The 17627-nt window shown below is 31.5% G+C and overlaps 1 protein-coding gene across 1 annotated transcript; it reads left to right on the top strand.

The window, feature by feature from the left end:
- Positions 1-5973: 5973 nt before the first annotated feature.
- On the top strand, positions 5974-17144 carry LOC133188002 (uncharacterized). The gene is made up of 12 exons (XM_061323392.1): positions 5974-6548; positions 7683-7807; positions 8351-9098; positions 9382-9516; positions 9601-9769; positions 9887-10096; positions 10381-10552; positions 10867-11022; positions 13576-13763; positions 14100-14169; positions 16581-16723; positions 16983-17144. The coding sequence occupies exons 1-12, from the start codon at positions 5974-5976 to the stop codon at positions 17142-17144; spliced, it is 2853 nt and encodes a 950-aa protein (XP_061179376.1).
- Positions 17145-17627: the final 483 nt, after the last annotated feature.

The raw sequence follows: 17627 nt of genomic DNA, 5'->3' as shown, positions 1-17627 counted from the left end.
TGTTTAGAAAATTATTCTAAACATCTTTTGTTCAATATTGCTTATCAAAATATTTCCCCTTTTCGAGATATAAAGCTTCAAAGATTTAGCATTCTGAGCCCTTTCGATCCCTTATTATGTAACATATGATCAGAATTTCAAAACATTTACTTGATATCAAATGAAAGGTCTTGAGATTTTGAAGACGTTTTGTTCAACAACTATTTAGAAATTTGTTTTTGTTTTCGAGATATGCTGAATAGAAATATTTAGGGGCCAGCCATTAAAGTCCTTAAAGGGGCCGTTTTGCAAAAATTTAAAGGGTGCATATTGTTTAGAACATTATTCTGTACCTCTTTTGTTCACCATTGCTTATCAAAATATTCCCTCTTCTCGAGATATAAAAATATTCCCTCTTTTCGAGATATAATGCCTTGAAGATTGAGCATTCTGGCCCCTTCTGGACCCTTATTATATGATCAAAACATTATAAGATGTAGTTTCAACTTGTTTATATAAACATTTTTGCTTCAAGAGTTTATAACAAAATATTGATCGTTCAAGAGTTATACATGACAGACTTTTGGCCCCTCTGAGCCCCTAATTTGAGGGGTCAGCCCCTTTTTCTTGATATCAAATGAAAGGTCTTATGATTTTGAAGACGTTTTGTTCAACAACTATTCAGAAATTTATTTTCGTCTTGGAGAAATGCTGAAATATTTAGGGGCCAACCCTTCAGGTCCTTAATGGGGCTGTTTTGTAAAAATTGAAAGTTTGCATTTTGTTTAGAACATTATTCTGAACATCTTTAATTCAATATTGCTTATTAAAATATTCTCCCTTTTTGAGATATAAAGCTTCAAAGATTTAGAGTTCTGGCCCCTTATGGCCCCATAATACGTAACATATGATCAAAATTTTAAAACATATAGTCATTTTTATTTATTTTCCTTGTATTTGATCTTTCTTCAGCTAGCCATCATTTCCAGTCGTGTCCATTCTCAAATAATATTTCACTCAGTAGAACAATCTTCATGAACTCTTTAAAGAAGGATACAATACGGTTTTTCATTTTTAATTTTAAAATCAAAGTTAGAATTTTTTTTCTTAAAAACCGAATTCTTCTACATCATTTTTGTTTTTAGCTCTCTATATATAGAGCCATGTGGAGTTATAAGAGCTCTTAACCCACTAACACTTCTTGTAAATTTGATTATTTAGTACAGATGATAGTGATAATTTTGTGTAGGTATAGTGTATGATGCCCAAAATAGAATAACCCTATTTGAAAGGCAACTGCCTCGGCTTTTTAGCCGTCAAGACAATTCTTCTACGAATATAACGCTTTTTAGCTATTTTTACCCCATTTATTGATTTCTTAGTGTAAATGATTTTATCTATATTAACACCTAGTGCAATCTTGTTTATAGGTGAAATAGGTAACAGTGTCACTCATATAGTAAATCCTTAGAATTCTTGGTCAAAGCTCTAAATTAGTGGGTCGGAGAAATAATTGTTCCTAGTACAAGAGTGGTACAATACATGTTTTCCGGACAAAGAATAATGTCAATTGTGTCAATACGTGCTTGACTGTCATAGAGAAAATCTCCTCAGTATTTTTTTAAAAATATGTGCCCAATATGATGATAAGCAATTAAAGATAAAAAAAACAACTTTATAACCTACTTCTTTATTTATTTTATATACCCATTTTCACTAAATCTTTCTTTCAATTAGAAAATATTTTCTTTGAAAATATATTGTGAAGTGAAAAAATACACCAAAAGACACAGTTTTATACATAAAGTCACTAAATTTTACATATTTGTGTGTAATACATTGAAGCTTTGAGTATACTTTTTCCCTTAAAAATATCCTAGACACTTCAAATTATTTTTATTTCAATATCAGTATTAAAACAATCTATGAAAGTCATATAGTATCAAGTTTTAAAGAATATAAACGCCAATTATCTTTTAATAAAGAGAAATGATCTCGTACTTACGAGAAATTTTTCTCTTAATTACGAAAAAAATCTCTTTAGTAGGAGATAATTTTCTCTTAATTTCGAGGAAATTGTCTTGCTGTTACGAGCTAATTTTTCTCGTGATTACCAGAAAAGATCTCTTAATTACAAGAAAATAATCTAGTCATTGCGAAATAGATTGACTTACCAAACTTTTCTAACATCCAAAGGAAAGTCCATGTACTATTTGTAAAAAATAAACCGAGCAAACATTTATCTTGTTGATGTGAAAAAGAAAAGAAACTTTAAAGCCTAAATTCGTAATTGTGTTTACCGAAAATACTGCTCTACTTTGGTAAAACTTGCAATTAAAATACTTATAAAGAGCGAAGGGACATTCGGTGGACCCACTGAGTTTGAAGGCGATCCAAGATATTTTGAAGGATTTATCCCACTTAAGACTGAAATCATCATCTGCCGCTGACCTCCATCTTTTTGCATGGTTCGTTCTCTAAGGAATATTTGGTTACTGTTGTATTTGTTATTGTTATCTGCATAATGGTTTCCGGCGTTTATGCATTAATTACATGAAAACATACAGATTGATTACAATGTAAAACCGAAAACAAAAATGAAATCATTAATCATTAAAAAGAGAGAAACACAGACAGTTGTTCTATATAGTGTTCCCAGAAATTATTGAGAATATTTTTTATGATATGTCTTTTCAAAATATGGAAATAACGAACAGTATTCAAGCTCAAAAGTCCAATAAACAATACATATCAGGAGCAGAGCAAACACGGACCTCTAAAACATCAGAGGTGGGATCAGGTGCCATGGAGGAGTCAGCATCCCTTGCCAACCGGTCACACCCGCCGTGTGCTCCTTGTCATAATCGGGGGAAATCCGTCAACAATTCTGTGTGTAAATAATGGCCTAACAATTAGTATGAAAATCGTCAGTCAGCATTTGACTTAATGATTAGATTGTATTCGCTGACAAGGTCATTGTATCGACCATAGAACTTACGAAATGATGACTTTAATTGAGACTGCTGATATTCTTGTTTTATCAACTTGTTTGTCAATAAACTACCTCGTTTTAGAAATTGGTCATACGTAGAGCATGCTCTTGCGTATCGAATCAACTGAAAGATATAATCCCCGTATGCAAGTGATAAAGGTATATTGCTGCATAAGTAAGGGAAATTGACGATTGAAAAGTTAACGTTATCACGTTTATCATAAAGCTTTGTTGTTATATTAACATTATCGTCTTTTTCTAGTAAAATATCCAAATATAAAACAGATGTGTCAGACTATGTGGTATCTTTTATTTCAAGCTCACCGAGATATATCGACATAAGAATGGAAACAACCATTGTTAATTGACAAAACGTCGTCGATATATCTAAATGTCGAGTTGAAGACCATAGCAAGTGTTTTCTTCTTTTCACGTATAAGATTTTGAACATATTCTGCTTCATATGAATACAATAATAAAATAGGTCTGCTAATAACGGGGCGCAATTAGTACCCATCTGAATTCCAATAGATTGTTGAAAGACCTGGTCTCCAAAAACCACATAGATATTGTCAATCAGAAACTCAAGCATCTTTTATATAACAACTTCAGAGTACTTGTGTGTACAATCAGTTTTTTTTTTTAACAAAATGACCAATGACAAGGTAAGTAAATTTATGAGTTCCATTTTTTAAAAAAGCAGCTGTCAATGATGTCAAAAAGCCTGGTCTTTGTATATAAAGATGAGAAGTCGTAAGTTTTTATGTTGTTGATTTTGGTAAAATTTTGTGATTTCAAATTTTCCAAAAGTTGATTGGAATTTGTATCCACATCTCATTTACACCACTTAAAATATTCATAGTTATATTTAGAGAAATTAGTATTTTATCAAATGACAATACTTACACCACTTAAAATATTCATAGTTATATTTAGAGAAATTAGTATTTTATCAAATGACAATACTTGCTACTTTATTATCTTAAATGCAGTTTTGATGAATAACTTACTTTTCCTTTGTATACTTACGGTCGATTGCTTATGTTCAAAATGAGTGCTTATGAAAAAAGCATATTGTAGATGTTTATTGTCAAAGAATTGCAAAACTAGCGATACTTCTGAAACACTGAATATTCCACTGTCTGCTATTGATTCATGTGGGACAAAATATCGAAAATATACAGTCCATCAATCTGGCATTCTTACTTGAATAACACAAACGAAAAAGCACAGACTATATATAAGATATCTTGCACGAACATTGATACATAACTCGGCCTTCGCCGTGCATATTTTGTTTATTACGAAACTCCTCGGGCGTTTAGGTATTGCAGTGAAAAAAACGCATTCGAACTATAAGCCAAGATTTCGGAGGCGACGATTTCGATTCCCTGGCTAATCGAAAAATCGCTCTGACGTGACCCCGATTGTTTGAGAAGCGGTAGTGGATTGGAACATCTAATTTTGATTAGATTGTTTACAAAGCCTACACACTATTTTCCTTAACTGAGTTCTTTTTTTTTAATATTTTGTGCCACTTATTACAAAGTAAACAGTGAAATGCTCGGTGTTGCAGAAATATCACCAAATTTAACAATCCCTTACTAATACATAGCATATATAGGCTTTCTGTTTTCAAAGCAGTTATTTTGATCATCAGCAGACAAGAGAAAGCATATAAAATAACTGGGAGGTTATCCATGAAAACTGTATGTATCATTAGAAAGTATTGGATATTGTCATTAAATAAAGTAATAACATTGAATTATATTGTATTTTATCAATCCAACATTTTAGATAAATGTATCTTGAAAAAACTTCTCAATAATTTCTGGGAACGCTATATATACATTATTCTAGATTCTCTAAATAATTATGCAAAAATTTGCAAATTTGGAATCTTAAAGCGGTAACATGTTTTGATAAAATCATTCACTCGGCACAATTCATGGTTTTTGTGCAATGCAATTCTATATTCATAATATTTCTCGTAATTACGAAATTATTTTTTTCGTAATTTTCTCGTAATTCAGAGATCTTTCTTAATTAATTTCAAAGAACTTTGTTTTGAAAAAATTATAGCAATTCTCAAATACAATGTTTGAATAAATATCAACGGTCAATAAATCTAATTTATCATTAAAAAAAAAATCCAGTAATACTGATACCGTTATAATCGGTAAGTTTTGTAGTAAACAGCAATTGTTGCAGCCTTGAAGACTGGTTAGGAATGATATTGCTGAAAATCATAAGCCGGCGCAAATGATCTGATTGAAACAGGTCCTAAATAAAGCCCTCTTCTTCCGCATAATAATACTTTCAATTTTCTATAACTAACTTAGGTTTACTATAGTATAAAGGTCTTAACTGTAGTAAATCGCGGCATTTTCTACTGTGCATTAATTGCAGATTGGTAAAATTTATTTTTTCCCGTTTCTTACATTCACATCTGAAAGGAAACATAATTTGTATATTTAACTATATTTTTTAAAATCTACATTATTGGTATTGAATTTAAGAAATATTAGGATTCTTGATCTCAAAAAAGATTCTAAAGTGACTTTTCATCGTTAATCAAAGTATTAAGGTAGGTACTATTACAGTACACTATAGTTAAGTATCCTTAATCATGGTTTATGTTTGTTGGGGCTTTGTGATCGCTTACTAACAGGACGACAACATCTAGAAACACATCCAAACACATTCAAAACTGCATTCAAATATTAATGCGCCTTATATCATATAATCTATAAATTGAACCGAAATTTTAATTAAAACTTGTGCATTTTATAATTAATATTTATACAATTTTCATTTTATTTTTGTAGAAAAATCAAGATTCAAATTGTCGAATCAAGTATTTAACCATGGTTAAAAAGACAATACGCTTTGGGAAAAGGTCAGGAAATAGCATGAACAAGAGTCTTTTCTTTTCCAATCCTCAATATGGATATATCCGATATATATTCATAAACAGGCAAAAGAATATTGATCTTGAGAAAATGCAATGGATAGTCAGAAGGAAAGATTGGGTTCTCCACGATGGAATGACATTAATGAAGAACATCAATTTAGGGAAAATGCAATGGATAGTCCGAAGGGAGGATGAATTTATCCACAATGGAACGAATTTAATGACCATATTTTTAAAAGATGTTGAAACTAAATTTGATGACATTATTTTCTGTCCGTGGATCGTAGATTACTCGGTTAACAAACACAAAAGATGGACACTTTCCTCGTGGATTCAAAATAACATTGAGGCACTTTCGAAAGAAGATTTTAGGATTGTTTTGTCAGAAAGGGAAAATGTACATTTTTGGAACAAATGGTTTTGGAACGATTGCGTCCTGTACGTTGATAATAAAACACCATTGCCTGTAGTCAAGCCCACGAAATCAGCATCGTACTTTTGGGATCTACAGAGGAAATGTCTGGGAGGGGATCGTATTGAGAAAAACATTGCTGTGAGGAAGAAAAAAAGACATAACCTACATTCAAGAGGAATTCAGAGGAAATCTGAACTCCTTAAGAACATGGAGAAAATTGACAATAGAAAAAAATATGATGTTGAACAGTGAGTTGACTATTAGTTTATTTCTGCTTCCTAAAATAACTTTTATCCTTTTCTGACAGCAATCATACATACATATATATAGTTTCTAATATGGTCACTGACGGGGGTACACTGGTATTTTGGTTCCCTAATTTGTTGTCGGTGTACGATCATTCTGTGTCATAAGGTGTCTCCTTTCTGACCAATATAATTTTCAACGCAACCGGCGCAGGTTATCACATAAATAAGATTGAAACTAGTGCACGACATGAAGGTTTTAATATTAAATTTACTTCCTGTTTTGATATGAAATGTAGATCCTTCTGTCAGGTGATGTCATAATTAACTTTGCTAATGCTTAAATTAAAATTAGCGCTTTTTGACGTCACAGTAAGAATGCTGATTTTGTATTTATGTGTAACTAAGCAATATGTTGTCAAATTCCTGAAGATTGAAAATGAAATATATATATATATATATATATATATATATATATATATATATATATATATATATATATATATATATATATATATATATATATATATATATATATATATATATATATAAACTATTCATAACTTTTTTTTTGGTTGTGTCAACATTTTTATTTCAAAAATGTGCCTTCAATATATACACAAAAGCTTGGTTAAAAAGTTTTTTTTGAACTTTATGTATATGGGGTTTATGTCTCCCAGTTAATTCGATACGCAAGAGCATGCTTTACAATGAACAATTTCTACAACGAGGGAAACTATTGACAAGTTGATGAAACAAGGATATCAACAGTCTCGTTTGAAGTCATCATTTCGCAAGTTTTATGGTCGATACAAACTTGTCAGCACATACAACCTATCATTTAGTCAAATGCTGACTGATATTTTTCATACTTATTATTAGGCCATTACTTATACACTGAACTGTTTACGAATTTTTCCGTTTTTTTTTTCGATCATGACAAGGAGCACACGGCGGGTGTGACCGGTTTGCAGGGGATGCTCACTCCTCCATGGCACCTGATCCCACCTCTAAATTTTGAGGTCCGTGTTTGCTCTGCTCTAAATTTGTATCGTTTCATTGGACTTTCGAAGTTGAATACTGTTCACTGCTCGATATCTTCATATTTCATACAAATAATTTATATCGCCTGTTCAGATTGCGGGAGGAAAATGATAGAGACGAAGATGTTACAGAGTTTCGATATGAAGTTAGCACTCCAGGAAAATTATCAAGATTTTTCCTTCGCCATGGTAACTATTCGACCAGGTATATGTTCAAAGGTAAGGATTGGAATTGACTTATTGATAAAAATTACTGAATTAATGAGAAAAATCATTTTTTTTAAAAGTTCCAGCTTCAACGGATTTGAGTACATGTGAAAAATTCATAAAGATTTAAACTTTTCTTTATTTCTTCGATACATGTACATCATATAAATGTATTTTCCTTTGACCTTTATTGTTATAAAATTTGAATGCACATGAGTCCATTTGAATTAACAAAGAAATATTTGTGGAGGCAAAATGAATTCTCTAATTTTTACATTGTAACATTAATTTACGTACATGTAAATTGTTTCGAGCTCTGATGTAAAAAGGTTAAATAAAAAGATTTGTATATAAAGATATCATATTCCTGCGTTTATGTTTTAGATTTGAGTAATAATTATTAGAGCAAATGAGTTCTCATTCAAATATATACATTGTTCAATTATTCAAAAACATTTTACTGAATTAGTTCCCAATAAATTATGTAATCTCTCCAAAACTGATAGGAAAATATAAACGAATTTCTAAATCTGAATTGAAATTATTTATTTCTAGGGGCCAGAGAATTTTTCAAGTATCCCGCCAAAAATGCTCTCTTCAAACAGAAAGGATTTGTTAACGGAAAGTTGGCAATTTTGTCCGGAAAAAAGTCTTTGGAAGACGAGAGTTCGTGTATAAAAAAAGAAATTTCCAATTATGGTTTCTCTGAAAACACATGCCTAGCAAACAACTTTTATCAGTCTGATGAAGTTTTAATTGTTTATGATTTTGAAAAGGATGAAGTTTGTAGAGTTAAGAAGGAAACCACCTTACAAGTGTTTCTTTCAGACTGTTTAAAGATAATCAGGCGAAAGCCAAAATTTCGGAAAACACGTACAAGACAGACCATCCAGAAATCCCCGGACTTACAAAGAAAAAATCATATCATCTACATGACAGATTACAAAGAAAAAACAGAACTAGACAAAGAGAACACGTGTTTTAATTCGCATCCTGAAAAGCCCTCTAAAGATTTTGCGTTTTGTAAGAGTGTTCCAACTGGAGGTGCAATATTGTCTTTCAAGAAAACAGAAATGAATGACTTTTTACAAGGAATTTCGGAGATCTGCTCAACAAACGTATACCCCAGCATTTATGTTATTTCAGTTGAAAAGCTGTTCAAGAAAGAAGGGGTTAAGGGAAGTAACCATTCAACCTTTTGTCATGAGTCTGACTTGTTCAATATTGATTTTCCAGTGTTGGTTGTACAAGAGATAATCGATTCCGCTATGTCATCAGAATATACGGGGATTTCCAGATACAGGTTACCGCTATTTTATACATGTATTATGTTTTCTGGTGGACTATATTTTATTAACTGGAATTTGCAATATGGCTTTTTTGGAAAGTTGAAATAAACGACGTTTGCTTTTTTTTTGATGGTGGTGGTGGTGGTGGGGGTTAAGATAAAATCTGCCAGAAAAATGTTCATAATAAATTTTAGATGAAAAAAAATCTAAATATGAATAAGTATTTTGATTTTCTTCAAAGATGAATGAAAGTATATTGAAAATTTTATGGAAATCTTTTTTCTTCATTTATTAAAGATTAATAGTCCTTGATAATGAGAAGTTTTCTGCCAGAAAGTTGGACGACATGATTCTTCAAAACTTTAGAAATAGGATTTCTTCAGTTGACGATATATTTAGGTTTGCCAAAGAGCTAATGTCACTTAACTCAAAGTAAGCAAAATGTGCACATTGTCAAGGTTTAGTTAATGCCAGGCTTTCAAGAAGAATTTATTATGATAGCAATACATTTTACAGCGCTCGACCGTTTTTTACAAGTTGTGAAAAAGAGAGACCTTCATTTGAATCTTACGTCATGGAACCAGCTTATGATTGGCTGCGGAGGGTTCCCTACAGGATAACAACAGTCAAACAAGCATATATGAACATGTTGGAGTGTTGTCCACCAAAACATTACCAACGAAAGGTAAAACACTTGTATCTATTGTTATGATGTTTAATTTCGGAATTGAAAATAACTTTGTCAGCATTTAAAATTTACAAGAAATGAACGTCGGACATTGTTTTATATTTTGAAATTCAGATGAACAAATTGCCTACCTTCCTCCATTCTGTCACTCAAAATTCTGCATTTGAATTCGAGTGCAGAGTTTGTTTTGCTTCGCTATATGGAGGTGAGGACTCCACAGGAGGGCTCATTATTCTACCGTGTCAACACCCATTCTGCAGAAATTGTCTCTATAGATATGCAGTGGAAAACATCAGGACTAGTACCAGATTTATTTCATGTTTGGTACGATTTTTTTTTCATTGTATCAAAGAAGAAATTTATATACAGACAGTTGTTGCAGTTAGTCACACAAACACACACCCACACACATAAGGACTCTAAAACTGTCTCAAATATTAATCTAAAAACATCATCCAATGTACGTTTACCTTTGTATCAAAACAATGAGTTTTCGTTATAAAAGATATAGCATGACATAATTACTAGAAACTAGGTCCATTAAATATACATTCCATAAAATATTTCTCTAAAATGTCAGTATACCAATCATTGTAAAATCATTTCAGGAATACAAATGCACGTCAAAGATTGACCCTCTCATTATAATGTCGTTAGTTCCTATCCAGTTATTTTGTAAGTGGATACAACGTCAGCAAGAGCAGATGGTAATGTCTAGTGGGATATGGAAGTGGTGTCCAAATAATACATGTGACTTCATTCTGTCGCTGGTTCCAAACGGTTAGACTTTAAAAATTCTAAAAAAAAAAAAAAAAAAAAAAAAAAAAAAAAAAAAAAAAAAAAAATACTCAACATTAAAATGGAAAAAATATGAAGTACAGCTTTGAACTATCTATGTTAAAATTGGAAGTAAACCGTAGTAAAAAGTAAAACGGATTTTGAATGTTATGTGGCAAAGGGTTAAATTTAGAACAATGAATACTACAATATCAGTTTTAAAAATATGACTTGTATGATGTTTGGGTTTTTTTTTTCGTATAAATGCTTGATATTCAAATTTAAATCCAAAGCCTTTTCAGGTGTACAGGGAGTAGAAAACATTTCACCGAAATCAGTAAGCAACAAAAAGAGGATGGGTGTGAAATGTCTCTGCAAAACGGAATTTTGCCTGGAATGTTGTGAACAACCCCACTGGCCAGCAACCTGTCAGCAAATAAAGGCGTATGTGAAAGTCCTTGATATTACAAAAGGTAAACTACATTTATCAAACTTCTCGTTTTGTAACAGAAAGAATACTGCAGATTTCAATTGTTGAATATCATACGATGATGAAGATTTTCTTTTTTTTTCATAAAGCTGTAGTCATTGCCAGAGAATTAAGAGGTTTTTTTTTCAAATAGAATACGAGTTGTTTTTGAAGGGGGATGTATTTGCATTGAATCAGACACTTAATGGAGATGAAATTTATTGATGAACTCGACTTAGTAGAAATAGTATACTGAGAGAGGAATTTCCGGACAAGATAATTCCATACACCGATGATAAAGATATTTTGTACGACAATTCAAACTTCTGACTTAAAATTGTCACTTTAAAACTGAAGAGAAAATAATTATGTATCAAATTCACAATTACAAACACTTACTCATTAAACAAATTTTTTCAATACTGGTGTGCTAAGGTCAAGATCTAGTAAATGAGTTTATGCTGTCATTTGGTGCTAGAGCCATCATTATCACACATTCAAAGTACTCTCCTCCATATTGTATGGCTATATTTAAATTTGGTAGGAAATAAGCATCTTCATGGAATTCAATTTATATTAAATCAGGTCAAAAGTAATCCAGATACTATATCCGGTATTTAATTCAATATTGTTTTTTAAATAAGACATCAAAAACATAAATTTACGTTTTTGTGAGAGACTGTGGGCAATCTGGATTCTGTGTCCGATATGGAAAAAAACTACCATATTTATGACTGGTTTTCTTCATTTTGTATTCAAAATACGTTTAATAATTAAATTTGATTATCGTTATGTTTAACTTAAAACTATGTCGTCGTATACCTCATTTTACTAAGCTATGGTTATAAAGCTCTTAAACGGAATTCATTTCTCAATCTGAGAAATCTGTAGGCACTTTTCATTTACTACATTTTTGATCTTAAGATTTTGCGATTTTTTTTTTGAAATGGTCTTATTCCTCAAATTTGAGATGATGAAAAAGTAATAATTATTAAAAGAAGTCTAAGTGGTTTGAAAATATATATACACTCCACAGTTGCATTGTACTTTAGGTTACCCGAGTCACTGAGGTGGCGTGTTGGTATCTGTTTTTGTCTGCCATCGTGTATGGTCCTTTGTGTGCGCATGTCGTAAACTTTTGAACATTTTCAGCTTCTTTTCTCAAACTGTTCAACGGATTTCAACAAAATGTGGCAATCAGCATCCTTGGAAAAAGAGGAACGGGACAAAATTGTGAATTTCATCGTCAAATGTTTTCCTGGGAAAGACTTGTGGGTGTGACCAGACATCAAAATTGATACAATCTTCAAAATTCTTTCTCTATTCTCCAGGAAATCAAGCAGGGAGAATGTTAGCGTGTTTACATGTACAGTAACCAATAATTCTCTACCACAATTCTGAAATTAATGGCCCCTAGGTTCAGGCTACAGCTTAGGGCTACGTTGGTCATATATCGAAAATGCATTGTATCTAACAATTTTTTTTTCTTTACTCATGGATATCTAGCAGGCAAACTGTGTGATTTTCATGAGTATTCAACGTTTAACTAAAACTGTGATATTCATATCCTCTGTTTCAATGGATTAGGTCTTGAGGTTGGGCTTAGCTGGATTTCATGATTATAATAAACACTTAGCACTCTACCTATAAAGCCTTATATTGAAAATACGCATCTTTAATAATTTCTTGGCTCATAGACATCTAGCAGATAAATAATGAACATTTAGCTCTCTAGATCTTTAAAAGATGTGTAGCTCTTTAAAAGATGTGACATTCATAGCCCCTGGCATATGGTTCAGGTCCCAGGGCGGGACTCAGTCGTATAGTTTAAAATAAATTGCATTCTTGAAAATCTTCTTTACCCAATGCCATGTATCAGACAAATATATAGCATTAGTTACCACGAGTACTTGAGTCTTGACCAAAATCGCAAAATTGATGCCTCCTGGGTTCAACGTTGAGCTCTTTGTTGGTTATGTATTTAAATACAAGACGCCTATAATCTACTTTTTTACTCATGGACATCTGGCAGACCATATGTTTGATTCATTTTAATTAAAACTAAGCCCTTTATAAAAATTTCAAGATTTATGGCACTCTGGTCCACGATTCAGATTTCAGAGTGGGGGCTAAGTTGATCATACATTGAAATATTGAAATCTCTCTCTCTCTCTCTCTCTCTCTCTCTCTCTCTCTCTGAGAATATTCCTCTTTACTCGTGGCATGTAGAAAGCAAATAGTTTGCATGATCATATACAGCAGCTAGCCATCTATCAAAAAATAACACTTGTAAAACTGATGCGTCCCTGGACCAGGGATCAAGCCAAGTTAAGTTGTTCATATACTAGTATTGGAAATTATCTACTTCTAGGAGACAAGCTGCATGGATATGATACTAGAGTCCACACCTACCTGTAAAAGTTTTGTCACGTATGTCCAGACCACTTCCAGGCTCGAAGTGTTTATAGCTTGAGAAACTTGTATATACTCAGTTGTCAGTCAAGGCCATGGGCCTCGTTACTTTAATTCGATCTTAATTATTTAATGTATCTCACAGACGTGCTTCAGCAAATTGACACTACGAAAACTTTCACGGTGAATGTGAAGACATGCCCGCACTGTAATTTAATGGTGGAAAAGGCTTCGAAAAAGTGTAACTATGGGATGTGTATTTGTGGAAATTACTTCTGTTGGTTTTGCCTCAAGGACCTTAACATGCAGTGCACAAGAGTAATCCCAACAAAGGTACAGAAAAAGTATCTAATTCTAAAAATAATTCAACTGTTTGAATTACCTTCAACTTCATACAAAGAACTTTATACCCATACATATATATGCTTTATAAGTTAATTATATTAAAACATCACCTTTATTGACACAGTGAAGAAAATGCGTATAAGGAGAGGATGAGCAATGAAAAAATGTTTAGACAAAAACTACCTTTTGCAGATCATCAGTTGCACAAAGATAGTCTTCCATTTTTTACAGCACGCTATGCCACACACATAACACAGAAGTAAAATTTGCAGACATAATCTTTACTATGAAAAAGTGATACAATGATTTTTTTTTTCATTTAAGCAAATAGACTTGGTTAATACTAAACAGTTAAAGTTTGGGGTTAAGTACCTTGACCAAGCATATGAATATGGTAAGAGATTACTTAAATTGAGTGACTGGAAGAAAGTTCTATCGAAAGAAAAAGAGGTATGCTTTAACGTTCTTTCATGTTTAAGATCTTTACATTTATTTACAACTATATCATTAATAGAAGAGGAAATATTTATCAAAAAGTAATTATCGACATAATTCTTGTTATTTTGCATTATGCAGAAATTAAAAATAGTTGACATTCGACTTAGTTATTATTGATTGTGTAATACTTTATTATTGTTTTTGGAGAGAGAGAGAGAGAGAGAGAGAATAATTATACTTATCATTTACAGAAATATTTTTTTAAATATTCATTTATTAATAAATGGCGATAGTAAGAGGAGAAAATGTAAGACTAGCTATATTAAAAGATGACGTTATTCTCAAAGTTATTTGCACCTGTAGCTAATGATTGCGAAATCATAGAATGAAGGAATGAATGGTTATGCATTCACTGCAGACAAAAACTATATTATTACAATTCGAATTTTCTCTGACTTTTGTATTCAAACAAATTATGAGGATGGATGAAAGATTATGCGTGGATTCAATATAAGTTAAATTTCGACATACCTCGACATGTCTTAAATAAGCTACTAGTATTTATTAAGTGAAATTCTCAGAATCATTTTAATTTCAATTCTGCAAGAAAACACTTTTAAATTTAATAACATCTATTTTATGTTTAATTGTGCGATATTTAACTAGAAATATTTTATACTTATTACTGTTTTTAGTACATTAATTTTGTTTCTTCACATGTCACACCATACATCACATCATATATCAAATTGATAAATAAGTAAATAAATAAATAAATAAATAAATAAAATGAAATAAAAAATCTTAAAAAAAATTATTAAAAATTGAAAATTTATTTTAGATTCAGCGTCATAGCATAAACTCAATGTGTTCTTTCATAAATGATCTTTCTTACCAAGAAGTTGAATTAAATTTGTATTAAAATATAGAGCAGTTTAATACTAATGTACTAATAATTAGGTCATTGAGAGGACGATGATTAGTGATATCTGTCGTACTCTTGACCAACACAAACTCCTGAAGTTCAAGAAAAAGCTAGACAAGATAACTTCTCAAATGCAGTATGTGAATGTTCTCATCAAGGTACCGGTACATGTTTTGTTGATTTAAGAATGTTTTTATCCTTTAATATTTAAAGTTAAACAAAAAGTTTCATCATTCCAAACAATGATCTTGCCTTACGTTTTTCATCATCTGATATCAAGGAAATATCATTAGTGAAATTTCTTTCTGAGTTAAACCTGCTTAAGATATTTAAGGACGTTCGATCCTGTGCTTTTGAGTAGATTTTGGTCTGGACCTTTATTTCTAAAGTTCTGTATCATTTTTAAGTTCTAACATTAAATCTGGATTCTACAATGCAAATTAAACTATATCCAATGGAAAAAACCGCGATTAAATTCCTTTCAAGTAGGACTAAGCCAGGAACTATATTCTGTGGCGGAAGGTTTTTTAGAAGAAAATGATCAGTTTTTCCCTTTTGAAATATATGCAGTACTGTTAAGTTTAGATTCCTATTTTTCCATGCTGGTTGCACACAGAGTTGTTTTTTGCAGTGAAATGTTTTACGCTGGTTCTGAAATATCTATTAAATTATTTCTTATGAATTCTTTCGTCATATTGTGACAAATATAGTAAATGTATTCTGAAAGTCCAGTAAAAAATTGAGCCAATTTTAACATAAAATTGACACCTTTTTAGTAATATCTAAAAATTTACATCATAGACCCCCACTTTCGATTTTCTTTTCTGAATATATAAGATAACTTCTATCAAACTGCTTAAATTCAGCAAAAGTTTAAGACTTTAAAATAATTTTCTTGCTTGTTAAATTTTTAATACCAGAAAAATCACATTTTGTGAGTGCAGAAAGGTCAAATAATTGATTATGCGAAGAAATTTAAAACTTTTTCTTAGTCACAATTTTAATGTGTCTTTTTTAAAATACATAATAGTTTATTTTGTCCCATGGTTTATTTGGATAAAAACATTGGAGGAAAAACGTCGAAGAAGTGATTTTTGATTAAGACACAAATGTCAGTGCAAAAAGGTCATATTGAATGTGCTGTAGCGCCAAAAGAAGCATATTGACCCCCATTTTTTGTTCTTATTTTTAATTAAGCTATGTGTGTAGAAACTAAAAATATACTTGACAAAAAAAGTTTAAGACTTTAAATATCAGGATCCAACCTCGTTAAGAGTGGTCAATTTATTTCCGTCTCATCGGTTAACAAGAAAAATTCAGTGTCAAAGTGTCATTTTTACTGCCGTGGTTTCTATTTCCTTACAAAATGAAATATCCTTAAGAATATGTCAATGTCTTTAAATTCAAACTTGAACTAAAAGTGTGTTCAATTTAATTCTGAGAATTGGTTTGTATTTTGCAGTCTATGAAAATAATGGAGAAAATCTTTGTGTCCATATCAGACATACCAAGAAAGTCGCCTCCGGGGAAGGAGTTCAACTCACTCGCTAGTCAGGTGGATTTTATCTTTTCAAGAACATCAGAGGTAATCAATATTTGTCAAAAGGTTTATGATTTGTAATAATTGACGATTGAATGTGAGTAAAAAGTGTGGACAGAGTTTGTTAAAAAATTACTTTTTCTATAAAACATTTTTGATTTAAACACGGGAAACATATATCAGTCGCAAGCGTAGTGGTAAACAAAGATCGGTTTCATTTCATAATGATTTTTCTTTTACATTTTGTTTTGTTTTTTGTTTACAAATTAAGTGAAACTATAGGTATTTCCTCTTTTGTTTACAGCTGCTTGAGCGTTCTGACATTGCTGATAATAAAGTCAGAATTGACAGACTCCATTCTAGCCTCTCAGAGAACATCAAGACAATGGCTCTTATGTCTGTTTACTTGCAGCAAAGAAAATTACAACAGAAAAACATAACATTTGACCATTGGATTCGTTATTAGTAAAAAGAGTTTATGTTGAAATGCATATTTTTTTTTAATTTTTGTTCTGAATTGAATATAGATTCTGTAATGGTGCAATTTTCCGTGAGTGAATTAAAACCTCTGGCTTTTGACAATAATAATAATTATATATCTAAAATTTTTAAAATATTTGCTAACATTTTTTATTATATTACACGATTGAGTTATTATCTATCTTCTTCAAACAAATGACTTATGTGGAAACTTCATGACTTAAAATCGTGTGTGTTTGTGTGTGTGTGTGTGCTATTGTGCCCCCCCCCCCTCAAATGAAAAAGGTGAAGATAAAGAACAGGTAGTGATCTATGTCAGAAAAAACCCACAAACAATAAAAATCCGTGAACAGGGCATAAGACACGGACCCCTAGAAATTCCAGAGGTGGGATCAGGTGCCTAGGAGGAGTAAGCACCTCCTGTCGACACTCGCCGTGAGCCCTTTTTATTAACTAGGTAGACAAAATA

The sequence above is a fragment of the Saccostrea echinata genome, unplaced genomic scaffold (genome assembly GCF_033153115.1).
Source record: "Saccostrea echinata isolate AGI-Se365-2 ecotype Australia unplaced genomic scaffold, CSIRO_AGI_Sech_v1 ptg000015l, whole genome shotgun sequence".
NCBI classification, from domain to species: Eukaryota; Metazoa; Mollusca; class Bivalvia; order Ostreida; family Ostreidae; genus Saccostrea; species Saccostrea echinata.
This window is presented reverse-complemented; position numbering and strand designations above follow the sequence as displayed.

Excerpts from the sequence above, each read along its gene's own strand:
- LOC133188002 (XM_061323392.1), top strand. The coding sequence starts at position 5,974 with ATGCAATGGATAGTCAGAAGGAAAGATTGGGTTCTCCACGATGGAATG. Across the intron at positions 9,099-9,381 it reads ACGGGGATTTCCAGATACAG|ATTAATAGTCCTTGATAATG; the intron begins GTTACCGCTATT and ends CATTTATTAAAG. Across the intron at positions 10,097-10,380 it reads CCAGATTTATTTCATGTTTG|GAATACAAATGCACGTCAAA; the intron begins GTACGATTTTTT and ends AAATCATTTCAG.